Source organism: Phascolarctos cinereus, unplaced genomic scaffold (genome assembly GCF_003287225.1).
Source record: "Phascolarctos cinereus isolate Bilbo 61053 unplaced genomic scaffold, phaCin_HiC Scaffold_4;HRSCAF=312, whole genome shotgun sequence".
NCBI classification, from domain to species: domain Eukaryota; kingdom Metazoa; phylum Chordata; class Mammalia; order Diprotodontia; family Phascolarctidae; genus Phascolarctos; species Phascolarctos cinereus.
The window spans coordinates 116,583,135-116,598,796 of record NW_027555847.1 but is presented as its reverse complement, the minus strand read 5'-3'; the positions used below and the strand labels follow the sequence as shown (position 1 = coordinate 116,598,796).

The 15,662-nt window shown below is 36.0% G+C and overlaps 1 protein-coding gene across 1 annotated transcript in view; it reads right to left on the bottom strand.

The window, feature by feature from the left end:
• Positions 1-15,662, bottom strand: part of PTPRD (protein tyrosine phosphatase receptor type D) — a 616,472-nt gene that overhangs the window by 130,194 nt on the left and 470,616 nt on the right. Inside the window, 3 exon segments of the mRNA XM_078152500.1 lie at positions 2,341-2,438; positions 2,941-2,979; positions 10,235-10,347. Coding sequence (XP_078008626.1) covers positions 2,341-2,438; positions 2,941-2,979; positions 10,235-10,347 — 250 coding nt within the window.

Genomic DNA, 15,662 nt, shown 5'->3' with positions numbered 1-15,662 from the left:
ACTCATGGTCCAACCCTCTATTCACTGTGCCACCCAGCTTTCCACAACTAAAGATTTGTAATTGTACTTTTTTTCTAAAGAAAACTACCAACAGTGAAAGCTTCTTATATGAGATACTAAAAAGAAAAATAGAAAGATGCTGATTAGGCAAAAATTTCAATTAGTGAAGAGATAATTCATATTTATGCAGGTAGTATTTCTCAAAGGCTTTGCTCTTCCTCCTAAAACCCAATTTGTAACCTGAAACCCAAAGCCCTGAAGTACCTAGGAATGACTTTAGCAGTATATCATTTTAAGTGCTCCATTAAAATTAGGAGGGAGCAAAGAGAAAGAGATGAGCAGGAAACCATTTAGGTGAACCAAAGCTAATTTACATTCTAATATTGTATTTTGTTTTATGTAAATTTCCACTGGATGAAGGTACCTGAATCATGTACAGGTTTACAAGGTATTTTCCTTATAATGATACTGTGTTTTCGGGAGTATAATAATGATGAAACTCAGAGAGAAGGTATGTGATTTGTACTGTCAGGTCATGACTGCCAGTAGTGATTTTGGGCTTCAGGTCTTTCGTGTTCAAGACCAGAGATATCCCACTACACTAAATTGCCCAGCCCTAATAAAAAGAACAAATTGTCTTCTCCAAATTGAGGATCCCTGAAGTAAAATATCCTTCCAGAAAGATGGAGTGCTTTAACAATGCAATCTTAATAAAAAAAAAAACAAATAAATCATGTTTTGAAAAAGAACCATCCCTTTACAGCAGAGAACTGAAGTTTTGCAGGGAGAGGAAAATGTTCTCAAGATACCAATGAAAATGATGCTCTGCTATACCTACTTACAAGGGAAGAGTCAAGTGACTACCATCCAAGTGTCGGAAGCTTAGCCTTTTGCTTCCCACAGGAGAGATAATCTTCTCAGTATACATTGTTTACAAGGGATTCAGGTGTTTGGGACCTGATTTAGTTCAGCAGTCCGAATTCTAGCATTCAAGGTTTATATTGGTGAGTACTGCAGAAGGTGAATTAGAGGATAATTATTCAGATTATTAAATAATTCTTTGAATAGAAAAAAAGATTCCCGTGTTTAACTATATTTACAGTGAATAATGGAAAGATGGTAGTCACTGACTTGTTATGTGACTGTGGACAATTCACTTTCCCTAGCTGGATCTTGGTTTTCTCCACAGTAACATAATTAAAGTTGTGTTGGATCAGATTCCAACATTCTCTGATAACTCCACAGAAACATAAAATGACTTCTTTCTACCACTAACTAAAGATAGCTTCTAGTGTGTCCTGGATCTAACGTGTCTACTTGTGTGATGAGCACATTACCTAACTTCTCTGGTAACTACTGTCTTCAACTGTCAAATGAGGAGTAGGTAACTTTAAGGTCTCTTCCATCTGTATATCTATGTTTGTATAATCCCAAGTAGATGTGATTAGATTCGCAAAAAAAAAAAAGTAATATACAACTTATTGGGAACACATCTCCCTCACAGTATAGTTATATTGTGGCCTAAATATTTTTAAGAATCATACCATTACCTCACAATTATGGCATTTTTAGTCCATGGAAGATTGACACTATGTATTAAGATACAATTCCTTTCTATTATATTTTGTTATTTAATGGATATTATAATCCAAAAAACCCCCAATGAAACACACTTTTGTTAATGTACCTACACATCCCTTTGGAATCCATGATGCATTGGCTATGTAGTCAAAAGATCCGAGTTAAGATCCTGGATCTTACATTTGATATGTGTAACTTGGAGAAAGTCATTTAACCTCTTTGTTTCTCAGTTTCCTCATGGTTGAGGATCTTAACATCCGTGCTACCTAATCAGGTCATGAAAAGGAAACTCTTTATAATCCTTAATGTATTATAGAAATATAAATTATTTTTGTCAAAGCAATGTTTTGTTGAAATCCAAATAAGGACAAGATTAATCAAATCCATTAAATTATCTATAATGAATGAGAACTAATACCTTCTATGAAAGCAACTAACATGCAGAAGTTGGCACAATCCTTCTTCAAAGTTAATAATTTTGTTAGCATATTTTTATTTCTCTTGTCATTTCTTATGGTGTAATAGTATTGCATTACATCCATATATCATGATTTGTTCAGAAATTACTGATCAATGGGAACCCATTTCCCCCCATATTTTTAAGCCTTTGCTTTGTAACAAGTCCTAGCATTGGCTAATGATTTGTGAAAAAACAAACAAACAAACAAAAACACTGAAGGAAGTTATTTTCAGAAATGTGGTCAAAGAAAGAGAAAGTCAGGAGAGTATTACAGTGTATCAGAATATTGAGAAGATTACCTCATACTCCTGGGAAAACTTCAGGTTGTCATTAGCTTTCAACCTTTCAATATGATCAGCAAGTTCCAAAATCGGTATGGGAGGATGGCTAGCCATGCCTATTAAAATGAAACAAAGGGATGTGTTTTGAAAACCCAATGTAAAGGCTGATAACTACCAAAATATAGAAAATACAATAGTTAGAAATGGCTAGAAATATGTAAGTAGTTAAGATGTTTTATGTGAGAAAGCAGGCAGATAGTTTGGTTACTCAAAGCAGGACATGCGCTGGAGAGATGAGTTTTGAAGCCAAATGAAAGGTCACCAAGCATGATCCCCAAGCTCACATTCCTGGTGTAAAAAAAAGCATTATTGTGCCATGAAGCAATGAGGTTAGCTAGGTGGGGAGAAATGAGACAGTTAGGCCTGATGCTGACTTCTGCTTTGAGTAATAACTTATTTCAAACTCCTTCTCCTGCACTATGTGAGATGGAAATTGCATGGAATTGAATGGTGAAAGGTGAACTTATAAAACAGACACTGAAGAAAGCCTAAAGGGAGACAGAATAGTATTTTAACAAAAGAAAAAAAATGAATTATGTATAATCAAGGAAAACTAACTTGGATGAAGGTTACCAGCGTAACCGGATACACCTGAACCTGCAAAGGAAATGATGGTGTGAATAAAACAAAACATAAGTAACTTTTTTTAATCAAAAATGAAATGGAGAAGGTGATACTTAAAAGGAGATAGTGATGATGATGATGATGATGATGACGTCCAGAGGTTTGGAGGTTTCAGTCTACATTTTGAATAGATTCTACAATGTTTGCACATCAATGTTTCAAGAAAGCTCAAGGTGACTGACATTCACATGCGACTATGGACAACGAGAGAAACATGCAGCACTATTCATAGACAAGAATTCACTGAAGACAAAAATTGGACACCAAACAATTAAGACTTTCAAAAATGTTTTCACTCGTAGCAGATTGTAGTGATAGGGGATAGGGAGTTCTCCTGGCCACACTAAGAGATTTATGGGCTTTGGCCCGAATGGCCATTACCAACCCCCAGGGATACCTACAATCTACTTCAGGTGTAAACATCTTTGTCTGCTCATAGGAAAACTAGTTGCAAGAAAGTGAGCAAATGAAGGCAGAAGGCACAGAGAAAGAAAGGCTGAGAGAGAAAGAAAAGACAGGGATACAGATGTGGGGCAACTAGTACAGGCTGCCAGCTGACAATATGCCAGTTTAATGGACTCTTTATTTAAAAAAGAAGATCCACAATTATATTTGATTATTCCCTCCACCCCCACATCCTTCTGTTAGAAGACCCCAAATGTTTTGTATTTTATTTCTTCCTGATTGCTTTTAGTATACACAGAATGGAATGGGACTGCTGACTCATCACTTATAGGGAGAAAGCACAGCTGGCTACAAAACTCCGAACTAGTGTACCCCAGCAAAGCCTTTGAGGTGACAAAAGGAAAAACAGGAATGAGTGAGGGGCTCAAACTGGAAGTCATGTTGACATTCTCCTATGTCACTGTGAATCTCTGGAAAGCATTATTTAATGGAATGTCCACCTGGTACACGTCAACATGACTGGGTGATTACTTTTGAACATATTAAAAGTTGTCTTACATTTTCATGTCACCCAATAGTGCCCTTATGAAAGGCTGTGATCAATTGCCTCTTACATTTTGGTTCTGATAGAATAAGTAGAATTACTTCCCTCCTACAACCATATATTACTTTATGGTGGGATTGTGAATTGTGGGGTTTCAGTATTAATGAATATGATGATATGTGGCCAGTCAACCAAGGACTAAGTGGAAGACCCAACCAAAGATGATGTTTTTTTGAATGTTGAAGCTTCCAAATTGATATTCACACCAACTAATAGACTTGGAGCCCCTTTCTGGAGGGTTCCCATTTGGATGGTATAGTTTAGTTATAGAAACATCACTAGATTTGGTGGTGTGACAGTGATACAATCTCATCCAGATAAAGCACCCCCAGTGGAAAGTATGAAAGTGAAAAGGCACAAAAGACTCTAGGCTTATTCAGGAATGGAAGTGGACTGATGAGGACATCCATAACAGTGCTTGAACAGAGAAAATAATAGAGACAAAGATGTTTAGACCTTTTCGAGCGAATCGTGGGAGAGAGTTATTATCATATAAGGACTGAGTGGTAGTTTGGCTAGAGAGGGAGGACACAGAGCCAATCAGGGAGGCGTAGGGGACTGAATTACTGCTCAAAGCTGTAAAAAGTAAAGCCAATTGGAGATGGGAAACAAATTAGTATAACAGTAGTAGAAGACCATAATAATTAATCAACTATGCGATCAATATATTCACTTCTGACATGCACTAAAAATGGTGTGACATCATTACTCTTAAGACAATGTTCAGAAAGGTTCAAGCATTCCCCTTTCCAAAGAAAGAGGATGGAAAAACAAACTGAGAGATCTATGCTTGATGCTTCACCAGGGAAGCCTGAATTGGGCCTAAACCCATATTTAAATTCAAACTACATCTATGGTATCATTCTTTACAAGTTTTTCCCCCCAAAATTTTACAGATCTAAATGAACATGTCAAAATTAGTAGAAATCATTAGAAAAAAAACAAGGTATACTTCTTTGCCTAACAGAGGGAATAATGTACTGGAAAGAATATTGGATTAAAAGATCTGGTCCTGACTGTGATTCTTAGTAGCACTCTGATATTGGGCAAATCACTCCCCTCTGCTCTCCTTCCTATGGATTGATTTTCCTCCTCTGCAAAATGCAAGGGCTGGAGTAAGTAGTCCATCTGTAGGACTATTTCACTTTGATCCAAAGTTCAGCCTTTACCATATACTAATAGGAGAAACAAGAGAGAAAAAGAACCATAGATACTGAACTGGAAGGCGCCTCTGAAATTTTGTAGTCCATCTCCTTTATTTTACCAAGGGGGAAACTTTAAATGACAAAAGGAAGTAATTTGCCAAGGAAATGGAGGCTAAGACAGGTTGTGATTTGCTCAAAGTCACACAACCACTTAGTATCAAAACTGACTGAACTTTGGATCAAAGTGTACTGTTATTTTTCCAATGGACTTAGGGCAGACTATTATGCAAAACGATTGAAACATACTAATAGGAGAAATAAGAGAGGCAAAGAACCACAGATACTGAGCTAAGACAGCAGGTTTCCAGACTCCCAAGTTCAATGTTCCTTCAATGTGGACTGCTTCTCACATAACTTGGTGCACCTCAAAGAACTTAGTTGAGACTATTTTTTTAAAAGGTGGCACAAACCAAATCTGCTCCTAAAACTGAAAGCCACATTGATGATATATTATTTCCTTCTTGATTTAAGTCAAATGACATGCCCCTTAACTTTTATACCTGAAAATGAAGAATCCCACCAGTACCAGTATTTTGACTAGATTCTAAGCGGAAAGGTTCTATAAACATGAGATATCAGCATAATTACTATTAAGCTTTGTACTCCTTTTATTTTGAACTAAAAGACAAGCTAGCATTCTCCATACAACCTAAGCACCATGTAAATTTCATATTTGTAAACATGGGCCTATTTGAGTCACTATATATTTTAGTTTTCTTCTATTCCAAAACATCTTTTAGTGACTTCTATAATTATTTTAATTGGCATTCACTAATAACAATTCCTTAGAATGCTGTCTCACTTTGGAAGTAAAGGTTTGTATCATAAATGCTTTTTTTAAAGTCATTCTATTTTAATTCAATTCAAGAAATATTTATTAGAGTGCCCACTATATGCATGGTTTGGTTCTGATCCTAGGACTGTCAAGGTTGGTTGTACATACAGCAGTAGTTTATTTACTAAGCAAACTTAATGGTGAACCCATTAAAACTGTAGATGTTAAATTATAATGAAGTTATATGAGACTTCTTAGATACTTCCTTCAATGGCATCCTTTATAAAGGCTTTTTTATCCTCAACTCTATCCCTGAAGGCCTTACTGATTTACCAACCTTGCTTACTGAGGTAATGATTCTAATCAAATATGATCTAGTAAAATATTTGAGGTAGCATGCTAAGTACTGAACTTGCTTTCGCTATATACCAATTATCGTAGACCTATTATTAATTGTAAATCATTATCTCAACAATCTCTCTGGTGAGAGACAGATTATTTCAAAGCAATAGATGCAATTTGGCAGACATACAGTCTACTTAGTGACATATGAGCCTTAATAAAACACGTGTCCCCTTTGATGGTAAGTACATAAGGGGAGAAGAGATGCCTGCTTTGAATGTAAACCATTGTGCTGTTCCTGTCATGTTGAATTTTGGAAAATGTGGCATTTGGTGCTTGGAGAAATACTTGTTCTAATAGCAACTGAAACACTTTATTGAGTTTTTAACTTGGCGTCTATCCACTTGCAATTGGAAAGTCATTATTAGCATTTTCACTACCAGAATAGCTCAATTATCACCCAAATAAGTGAAAAGGTTATGTAATAGTAATCCTTCTCTACACCACATACAATAACTAATTTCAAACAACCCTACTAGTGGCCAAGTCTATTCTCTACCCTTTTTCTTGGTTCTTGTACATGTTTGTTTAGAAGTCCAGTGATTTGGGATATTATATTGAAATACGCACTTCTGGAAAATGTTGGGATATTCAGCTTATGAATCATAGCAGCAGCCTTTATTCACATTATGTTTCTGTATGTGATATTCAAATTCATTTTTAACACAATTCAGGCAGCATTCAGAAATATGATTCCTTCCATGGCCAATCCCTTCATAGGAACAACAGCAACAAAAAAGATGAATGTCTTGCATTCACAAAATTACCATAGTTCAAATGAAATAAAATTTAGAGAAATTATCAAGGGCTTTCCAGTTCTTCTTAAGGGCATACATTATTTTTATTTTACTTTTCTCCATTATTTTTAGCAGTGATGTGTTGCACCTCATTATTCAAAATCGTCCACTAAAGTAGAACTCTGAAGTCTCTAATCTGTAAGAATCAATGTTCTTTGAGGTTAGAAGTCCTCAAATATTAATTATCTCCTTACTCTTAACATTAATAAACATGACAGAGTCGTGATAACATTTAGGGATTGGCATTTATGCAAACAAGGATTATGCATATTCAGTAAAACCTCATTAATTGAAATTCTAAGAATTTTATCTCCTAACAGCGTGTATTCAAGAACTTGATATCTCATGTTAACTATGTGGTACACATGAAGGATAAGCTTATTTTTGTCTGCAAAGAGCTAATTGTTTACCCTTAAGATAAGTGAAGCAACAATGGCAGCACATTCATTCTCTCTCTCTCTCTCTCTCTCTCTCTCTCTCTCTCTCTCTCTCTCTCTCTCTCTCTCTCTCTCCCTCTCTCTTTCTTTCAGTCTCCTCACTGTTCCACCCCCTCCCCTGCCCTGCTTCTCTCCCTTTTTCTCTGCCCCAGGCAATAGAGATCTCACTCTAAATGGAACACATCCAAGGCAGAATATATTGTAATCAATACTTAAGGGTAGTAAGTCAAGTGATATGGCCAAAGGATTCTGGGGTAGGGGTGGAGGGCTTATTCAGGAAGAATAAGAAATGGCAGAGGGTTATGGATCCCTTACTAAGTGCACAGAACAAATGGGAGAGAGGCTAGGAATCTGTATCCAAGTAGAATGAAAAGGAAGATCCAAATAATATCTATATCAGCAAATGTTCCTGGAGTAAACTTTAAGGATACTGTCGTCTTTCTGCCTTTTTTCCCTCCCTCCTTTGCACAGTTTACTCTTAGTTACAACCACAGATGACACTTTAAAAGTACATCCCATCTTTGCTGAGAAAAGCTGCCCATTTTTTTCCTACTTTATAAAGGATAATCCAATTTATTACCAATTCACATTCACATTTCATGTTAAGTCTGTAATTTTCCCTTTGAGAAATAGGAGAAACATTCCCACATCAACTAGCAATGCTCAACTGCCAATGGCTTCCTTAGAATTTGGTTGTTTTTGGCAAACCACATGAGGGGAATGCCAGAAGGAAGAAGAGCATCCTAAGTAAAGGTACTTCTTGGTTCAAGTTTTGAATTTTTTTAAGCTGATTTGTAATGTTGCTCTGCTAACCACCCTCGCTGTGGGCTTCTCATTTTATTCATCTGAACTGGTACTGCTTCTCTCATCCTCTGCTACTAACTAGCTCTTTTCCCTTACATTCTGAGCTTTGATCAAACCTTCTTCTCTTGCTTTCGTTTTGCACCAGATAAGTACAATGATCAGGGGAATTAGAGTACCAGGAAGCCTCCAAAAGAAAGGCAGAGAGAAGTTATCTTTCAAATATACTTCATTTATTTCTGTGTCACTCCATGCTAGTCTTAAAGAACGAATAGACAGTCCTTGAAGAGTTCACCTCTCCCCCAACAAACCAGATGATTACATTAAATTTCAAAGTTTATAACTGTTAGAAGTAACCAAACTGAGAAGCATACCAAGTTCTGTTAAAATTACTAGGGAAATGCTTGAAGTATTCTGTACTTTCCATACTTTAACATGAAACATTTTTTATGATAATGAGCTAAAACTTGCCAATTCTGCATTGATATAATCATGCTTTGTATTTATCAACCTTTTGAAAAAATCATGTGACCTCATAAAGAATATTTTAGGAACATAAACATCCTCTTTCCTTTACTAAATTGATGAGGGTTTGTGGTATATATGTATATATGTACATGAAAGTATATAAGGTATATGTTTATATATGTATTATTTTCTCAATAACTTCAAAACTAGATTTCTAATCTACCTAACCAGAATGAATTTTTTAAAATTTTGATCATTCATTGGTTGTTCAAAAGAAATTAAGAGCATTAATAACATCTCTCCAAGATGATAACTTATTGGAATGACTAATTGGTTCCTTAATACAACATTATAAAGTGTTTTCAAAATTTCATTTCAATAAATAATTGTTTTAATTTTCAATATTCATCTTGTGAAAAAAGTAAAATTCTAAGTGGGAGAACTCATGTCTTTTTAAAATTCCAGGTGATTTGAGTCTATCTGCTTTAATAAATGTGGGTCAGAATTAGATTTGAGGCTTCATACAGCTTTTACATTCTGAACATGAGCAATTTCCCAATGATTTAAGTTATAAGACTATAATAAAAATTTAACTCAATACAATACTTGAATCACATGTTTGCCTTGTTTATTATCAGAAGATATAAAACTAGTGCCACTCATTTTATTGAGGCTTCCCTCTCTTCCCCTTCTGTGCCTGGCATTCAATAATTCTTTTTTAAGAAACCAGATGTCTTGGATAACAGAGAAAGACAGAGCTCAAAGATAGATCACTACGTCTCCAAACTATTCCTTTGTGGCAAAATAGCTTTCATCTGTTGGAGCACTTTAATGCTCTTTGTTTTAAGGGGCAAGGATATTTTTTCATTGCCAAAGCAAAGTGCTAAGAAATTTTCATTGGTCAATGAGGTTTGGTTTAGGGAATATGAAAAACAAAGGGAAAGAATGTGTGGGGTTTGGAAATCTATGCTTTCCTAAAATTTCTAAATGATGTATTCAGTCATTCTACATGATGAGACATATACTTCCTTATAGATCAGTGTCACTGTTAACGTTGGTACTATTTAACATACATTATGCTCTATCAATGCAGCAGGTGTCGTCCTTCAAAACAAAAAAATGAGAAATACCCTACACTCTGAGTAAGGAACAAGGAATGTAATTTCTGTCAGACCTACAATAGTGGAAATCTCATCAATATTCACATCCGGGAATTGGCCACAAGGCAATGATTCAGGGCAGCAATCAATTTGTGTCTAGAGGCACACTGCTCCCTGAATTCTAAAAGCTTCCAGGGAGACAGAGCTGTAAGAAAGATAAGTGGTCCTTCTTACCTGGTGTTTGAAAATTGAGGCGCCTTAGCTCGACTGGGTCAGTTGGATGATGAGAAGGAACCTCTTTACTGTTTGGTATACTGCTTTTTCTAGAGTCAGATTCTGCCCTCTTCCTGTATGGATAAAACGAATGTTAAAAATAACATTTTTTTAAAGGACTTAGATAAATGGAAAAAAATTGAAACCCCAACATTTCTCTTCTTTGTAACAGTTTCTCACTAACTACCTGTGTTGCTATGGGCAAGTCACTTTATATTTCCTAATATGTTTCTCACTTGTGAAAAACCAAACAAATAAAAATCTTTATATGACCTCTAAAGTCCTTTCAGCTCAAGAATTCAATGATCCAACCAATCTTCCCTTTAAGACAGGTATGTGGGGTGGGTGGTGGGGCGTGTGTACATATGTTATATACTCATAGCTAGGATAGGAGGGAAGGAGTTACTCCATATGCTCCCATCATTCTTTCTCAAATTGTTTTCCCAAAATCTAGTCAGAAGAAACACTATCTAAGCATCTTGTAGTATAAGCTGTATAGGAGCAGAGCTGTAAGATTCCTCCACCTTTCTAAGTACCAGGCAAAGTAGTGATTGGGTAAGGCTACAACTATCAATGTCTTTGTCATTTTTGTTTAAGAGTGTGTAATGGGGCACATAGTGGTGATGTACCTGTATTGTTGACATTAGGACAGTCAAATACATTTAGTGGATTCTCATAATGGCTGACTTCATCTACTGTGGAAGAGTTGGGTCCACAGAATACCGATGCCTACTATGCCTCTGATCTTGAGGGATAAATTGCTTGTGTGGTTTATGATGGTAAAGCTAACTGCAATTTATATCCTTAAAGAAACTCAGTCATGGAAATGTCAAAGAAAAAGTAATTTCTTTGAGTGGCCATCTGATCCTCTGTATGATAATTCAAGGCAAAAGACTCATTAACAGTGCCTAGTTATAAATGTCAGTTTTCAGACAACCCATTTTATCTCTGTTTTAAAAGCGACTCACTGCTTTTATTAAACATCCTTGTTTAAGCTGTCATAATGCAATTTTAACAAATGCATGAACAAGATTTGTCAGATTTGATTCTAAGTCTACTTTATTCATTGTCCCTGTTCCCCAACTCAAATAAACATAGTGATATCTATTTTTTTTCTCTCTCCAAGGTTGCAGTGGATCAAAAGTATAGCCTGGCAATTAAATACTTCCTTTTCCTCCTAACCCCACCCTCAACAGTGGTTTTCCTCTGATGCTGACAACCTGGCACAGCTCCAGGAATCTCAGTTGGAAGAGTTATGCTCAGAGTATTGCATTATTAATTGCTGCACATAGCAAAGGTACTATAGAATTGGGAACCAGACATTCAGGGTCTTCTAGGAATGCTTGTCCTGACTTTTAGAATATGGACTTTAAAGCATGGTTACTGCTATGACAATAAGATGCTATTCTTTGATGACATGTAGAGTCATTCTCTGGTCACACTCATTGATGGCTATGGTCAAAGGGCTTCTTTGTTTTCAGTTGTACTTATTTTCCTTGCATATAGGAGGTCCGGAGGATGAAGAGAGGTGAAGGCACAAAGGAAACGTGGACTTCCATTGGTTTGCTCAAATGCATTGTTTTGAAGACTATCCCAAATCTGCCTCATTTTTGTGAGTGGGTCTATTCAGATACCCACTATTGCCTACTTAATCACTTTTACTGACTTGTGTTGAGACAGAAGTGTTAAGGACAGTCTTAGGAGCCAGATCCATTTGGGAAATGACAGGACTAATCAGAAAAGAAGTAAAGTTGGTGAAATAACAGAAGCTACTAGTAACTTTATTTGCTAAGGGGATTGAAGGGAGCTTAGAAAGGGCAAGTTAGACAGAAAAGGATGAGAAAAAGGAAAAGGAAATGAGAAGGTGGGAAAGGACACAACAGAGAGAAGGAAAAGATGATTCACTTCAGGCTTTGAAATTTAATCAGATCCTATAACATGGGAATGTATTTGATGACATTCAAACAACTAGAGAAATCTAAGAGTATTTTACAGACAAGAAGTTGAAACCAAATAACATTAATAAAAGTAAGAAGTATCATGGTATGGCGACAAAACCACAAGATCTGGGGTCAAATCTCAGCTCTGTTAGGAGCTAACTGGGAGACCTTAGGCAAATCGCTTAATTTCTCTTGGCTTCATTCTCCTTATCTGTAAAATACATAGTTAGATTGGATGAACTTTTACGTCCCTTTCAGTTCTGATTGTCTGTGATTCTGTCACTGATGGGTCCTTCAGTTTCACTAGCAAAATATGCAAATTTGCTACAAGTTTGTAGGAAGTATACTGTTGCACCTTTAAATTGATTTGTTTCAAAATAAATTGCCCTCCCCCTTCTTTGCTGGAATCAGGACTCTAACATGACACCAAACTTAGAGAACTTCTTATCATCTTCATTTTTAAACACTCAAAAGAAATAATATTATTCTCCTGAACTCTGGAGGGGCCAACAACCTCTCCTGTTGTTAATGTAAACTACTTATGGTGGATTTCCAGTAGCAGTGTAAATTATCTCTGACCAAGTAGTCAGGGAAAATCAGCCCTTCATAGCAATTCTAAACATAGTCAACTCACTGGAGCATGAATGCAACTTTTCAGTTCCACACTCCATAATTTTTTATCCTGTTATGTAGAATCTAATCTAATTCTAACTCCTCAGGTAAAAGTGAATCCTCTAAAAGAACCCTTAAATGCCATATGATCCAATCAGTTGTTAGAGTCTTCCCCTTCCCATCCAGGTATTGCTTTTGTTTTGCTCTGCTGTGTGGAATGCGTTGTATTTACTTACTGGTGTACACATTTTTTTTTTACATAATGGAATGTAAGCTCCTTGTGACCAATTGGTACCTTAGATGTTTTCTATATATTAATCCAAGTCAATCAGAATAGTTCTACACATTCTTACCCCATTACTCTTAAGCACATGGGTGCTATAATAAAGACTCATTTAAGAGTAACAATAATAATAACTGATATTTATATGGCGCTTTAAAGTTTGCAAAGCACTGCAGATAGCATACCTCAACGGAGATATTTTGTGCATCTCTTTTTTGTATAAGCAAAAACACTTTGTGTTTTTTTAATGTAAAATTGATTTTTGTGAGAGATTAGGAAGATTCTAAGGTTATATTGATATAATTTATCATTTGTAATGATGGCAATAATTTAATACAGCTACAGACTTTTGAAATGGAATTTGTTGCTCTTTAAAGCATAAAACAGAACAAAAAAGAATAAAATAGAAATAATGTGGACATGAAGAGAAAAACCTTTTTGGATAGCTTTCAGAGACTACTTCATTCTCAAACTCCATTATGAAAAAAAATCAAAGTACGGTAATTTTTAAAATGGGATTTTTATCTGATGCCTCAGAGTTTTGCACAAACAATACAATAACTGTACAAAGAGTTTGCATCCTGGTAGAATAGAGACCATGTTGTTGAGTGGAAAGAACAGCAGACTTGGAGGTTGAAGAACTAAGTTTGAGTCTTGTTTCTACTGCTAACTTCCTGGGACCATGTGCAAGTTTCTTTCTCATATAAGTTGTCATATTTCTTTCTCATTAATGAAATGAGGTTAACAAACATTTACAATACGTATTTCACTGTTGTTGAATAAAGCACTTTGTAAACCATAATACACTACAGAAATATGAATCGATAAATGTGCACATGCATGTACATGTTCTTTCTTGGGGAGTATCCCTGTGTGATGTACCTCTAAGTATGACATTTTGGGAGAGCAGGAAAGGGAGGCTCATTTTACCTTTTTTCAGCTATTTCTGCTGGTGTTAAATTATGTCATGGTTCCAAGCTTAGAATAATAATTAGATTAGTTAATACAATAATTAGATTAGATTAGTTAATAATAACTAATAATAATTAGTTAGAAGTTCTAGTCCAAAGTCCTGCTACATATAGCTATTTAAGCTTAGAGAATTCCCTTGGTCTACTAAGCCTCAGTTTCCTGATCTAAAAAATGGTAGACTTGGAACAGGTTATCTTTAAGTTCTCCTCCATGCAAAAGCAAAGTGAGAAAACTATGGCCAGGTATTACACGGCAGCTAGGTGGCACAGTGGATAATGCACCAGGCCTGAAGTCAGGAAGGCTCATCTTAACTGAGTTCAAATGTGGCCTCAGACACTTACTGGCTCTGTGACCTTGGACAAGTCACTAAACCCTGTTTGCCTCAGTTTCCTCATCTGTAAAATGAACTGGAGAAGGAAATGGCAAACCACTTCAGTATGTTTGACAAGAAAATCCCAAACGGGGTCATGAAGAGTAGGACATGACTGAAAATGACCAAACAACAATATTTGTGAACCTTTGGCCCAATGAGTCACTGACAAAAAGAATAACCTGTTATTTCCAAAAGCAACAATGAAAGTTATATCTCTGAGAACATAAGAAGGGTTCATCATCCTTGGGTATCTAACTGAAAATTTCCTTCATTAGAGTGAATTTTAACAATTAGAACCATATAACATGTAAAAGACTACTTTTGTGACAGGCAGCTGTAATACAGAGGAAATGCTATGGAATTTATAGTCAATGGATATGAGATAATATACTGACACTTTCACTAACTGTGTAATTGTACAAGCTGCCCACCCTTCTGAATTTCCCTTTCTACCTGTATAAAATGAGAGAGCCAGGAGAAAAGACCTTGGAGGACCCTTCTGGTTCTGGTGCTAGTAATCTATCCATCACTGTACGTATTGAAGGGGGAAAAAAACTTAACTACATTTTGGGGATGCCAAAGAGGGCATTTCTTATATGAAATTCCTACTCCTTTGCTTTTGTCTAGTATTGAGATGATCCTCAGTTCTCAAAAATTATGGAAGAAGAGACTGAGTTTTTCAAAGCTCTCCCAAACTGCAAAGACTTCATGTGTGGTCTGAGAAAAAGAACATTTGTCATCTTTGGCTGAGTTTAAGTAGGTTGGAGGCTCATCATCACAATGGTGGCCACCAGGTGTTTACCAAATCTTTCTGGTCACAACAATTCATAATTACCTCCTATGCATGAAAAGGTTGCATCAGTGGTGAGAGGATGCACACCAAACAAATAACTGATCAAAGCATAGGGGACATGCATTTACTACATAAAAGTCTGAATTAGATGCCATCTATGATCTCTTCCAACTCAAAAATCTTATTATTCTTTGTTCAATGTCAAACTGTGCATGACAACAATCCAACAAGTTTTGGATTGAAAAGTAGTAGGCATGATTGGGGCAGTGCATTTTAAAAAGTTGGTGGGTTCTTATATTCCAGGCATCTCAAGATTATATACAATTGGAGTAATAGCACTGAGTAGCAGGACAGAATCAAGCTTTAGGAGGATAAAAAACATAAGACTATTCTAATATTCATAGGTGACCTAATTC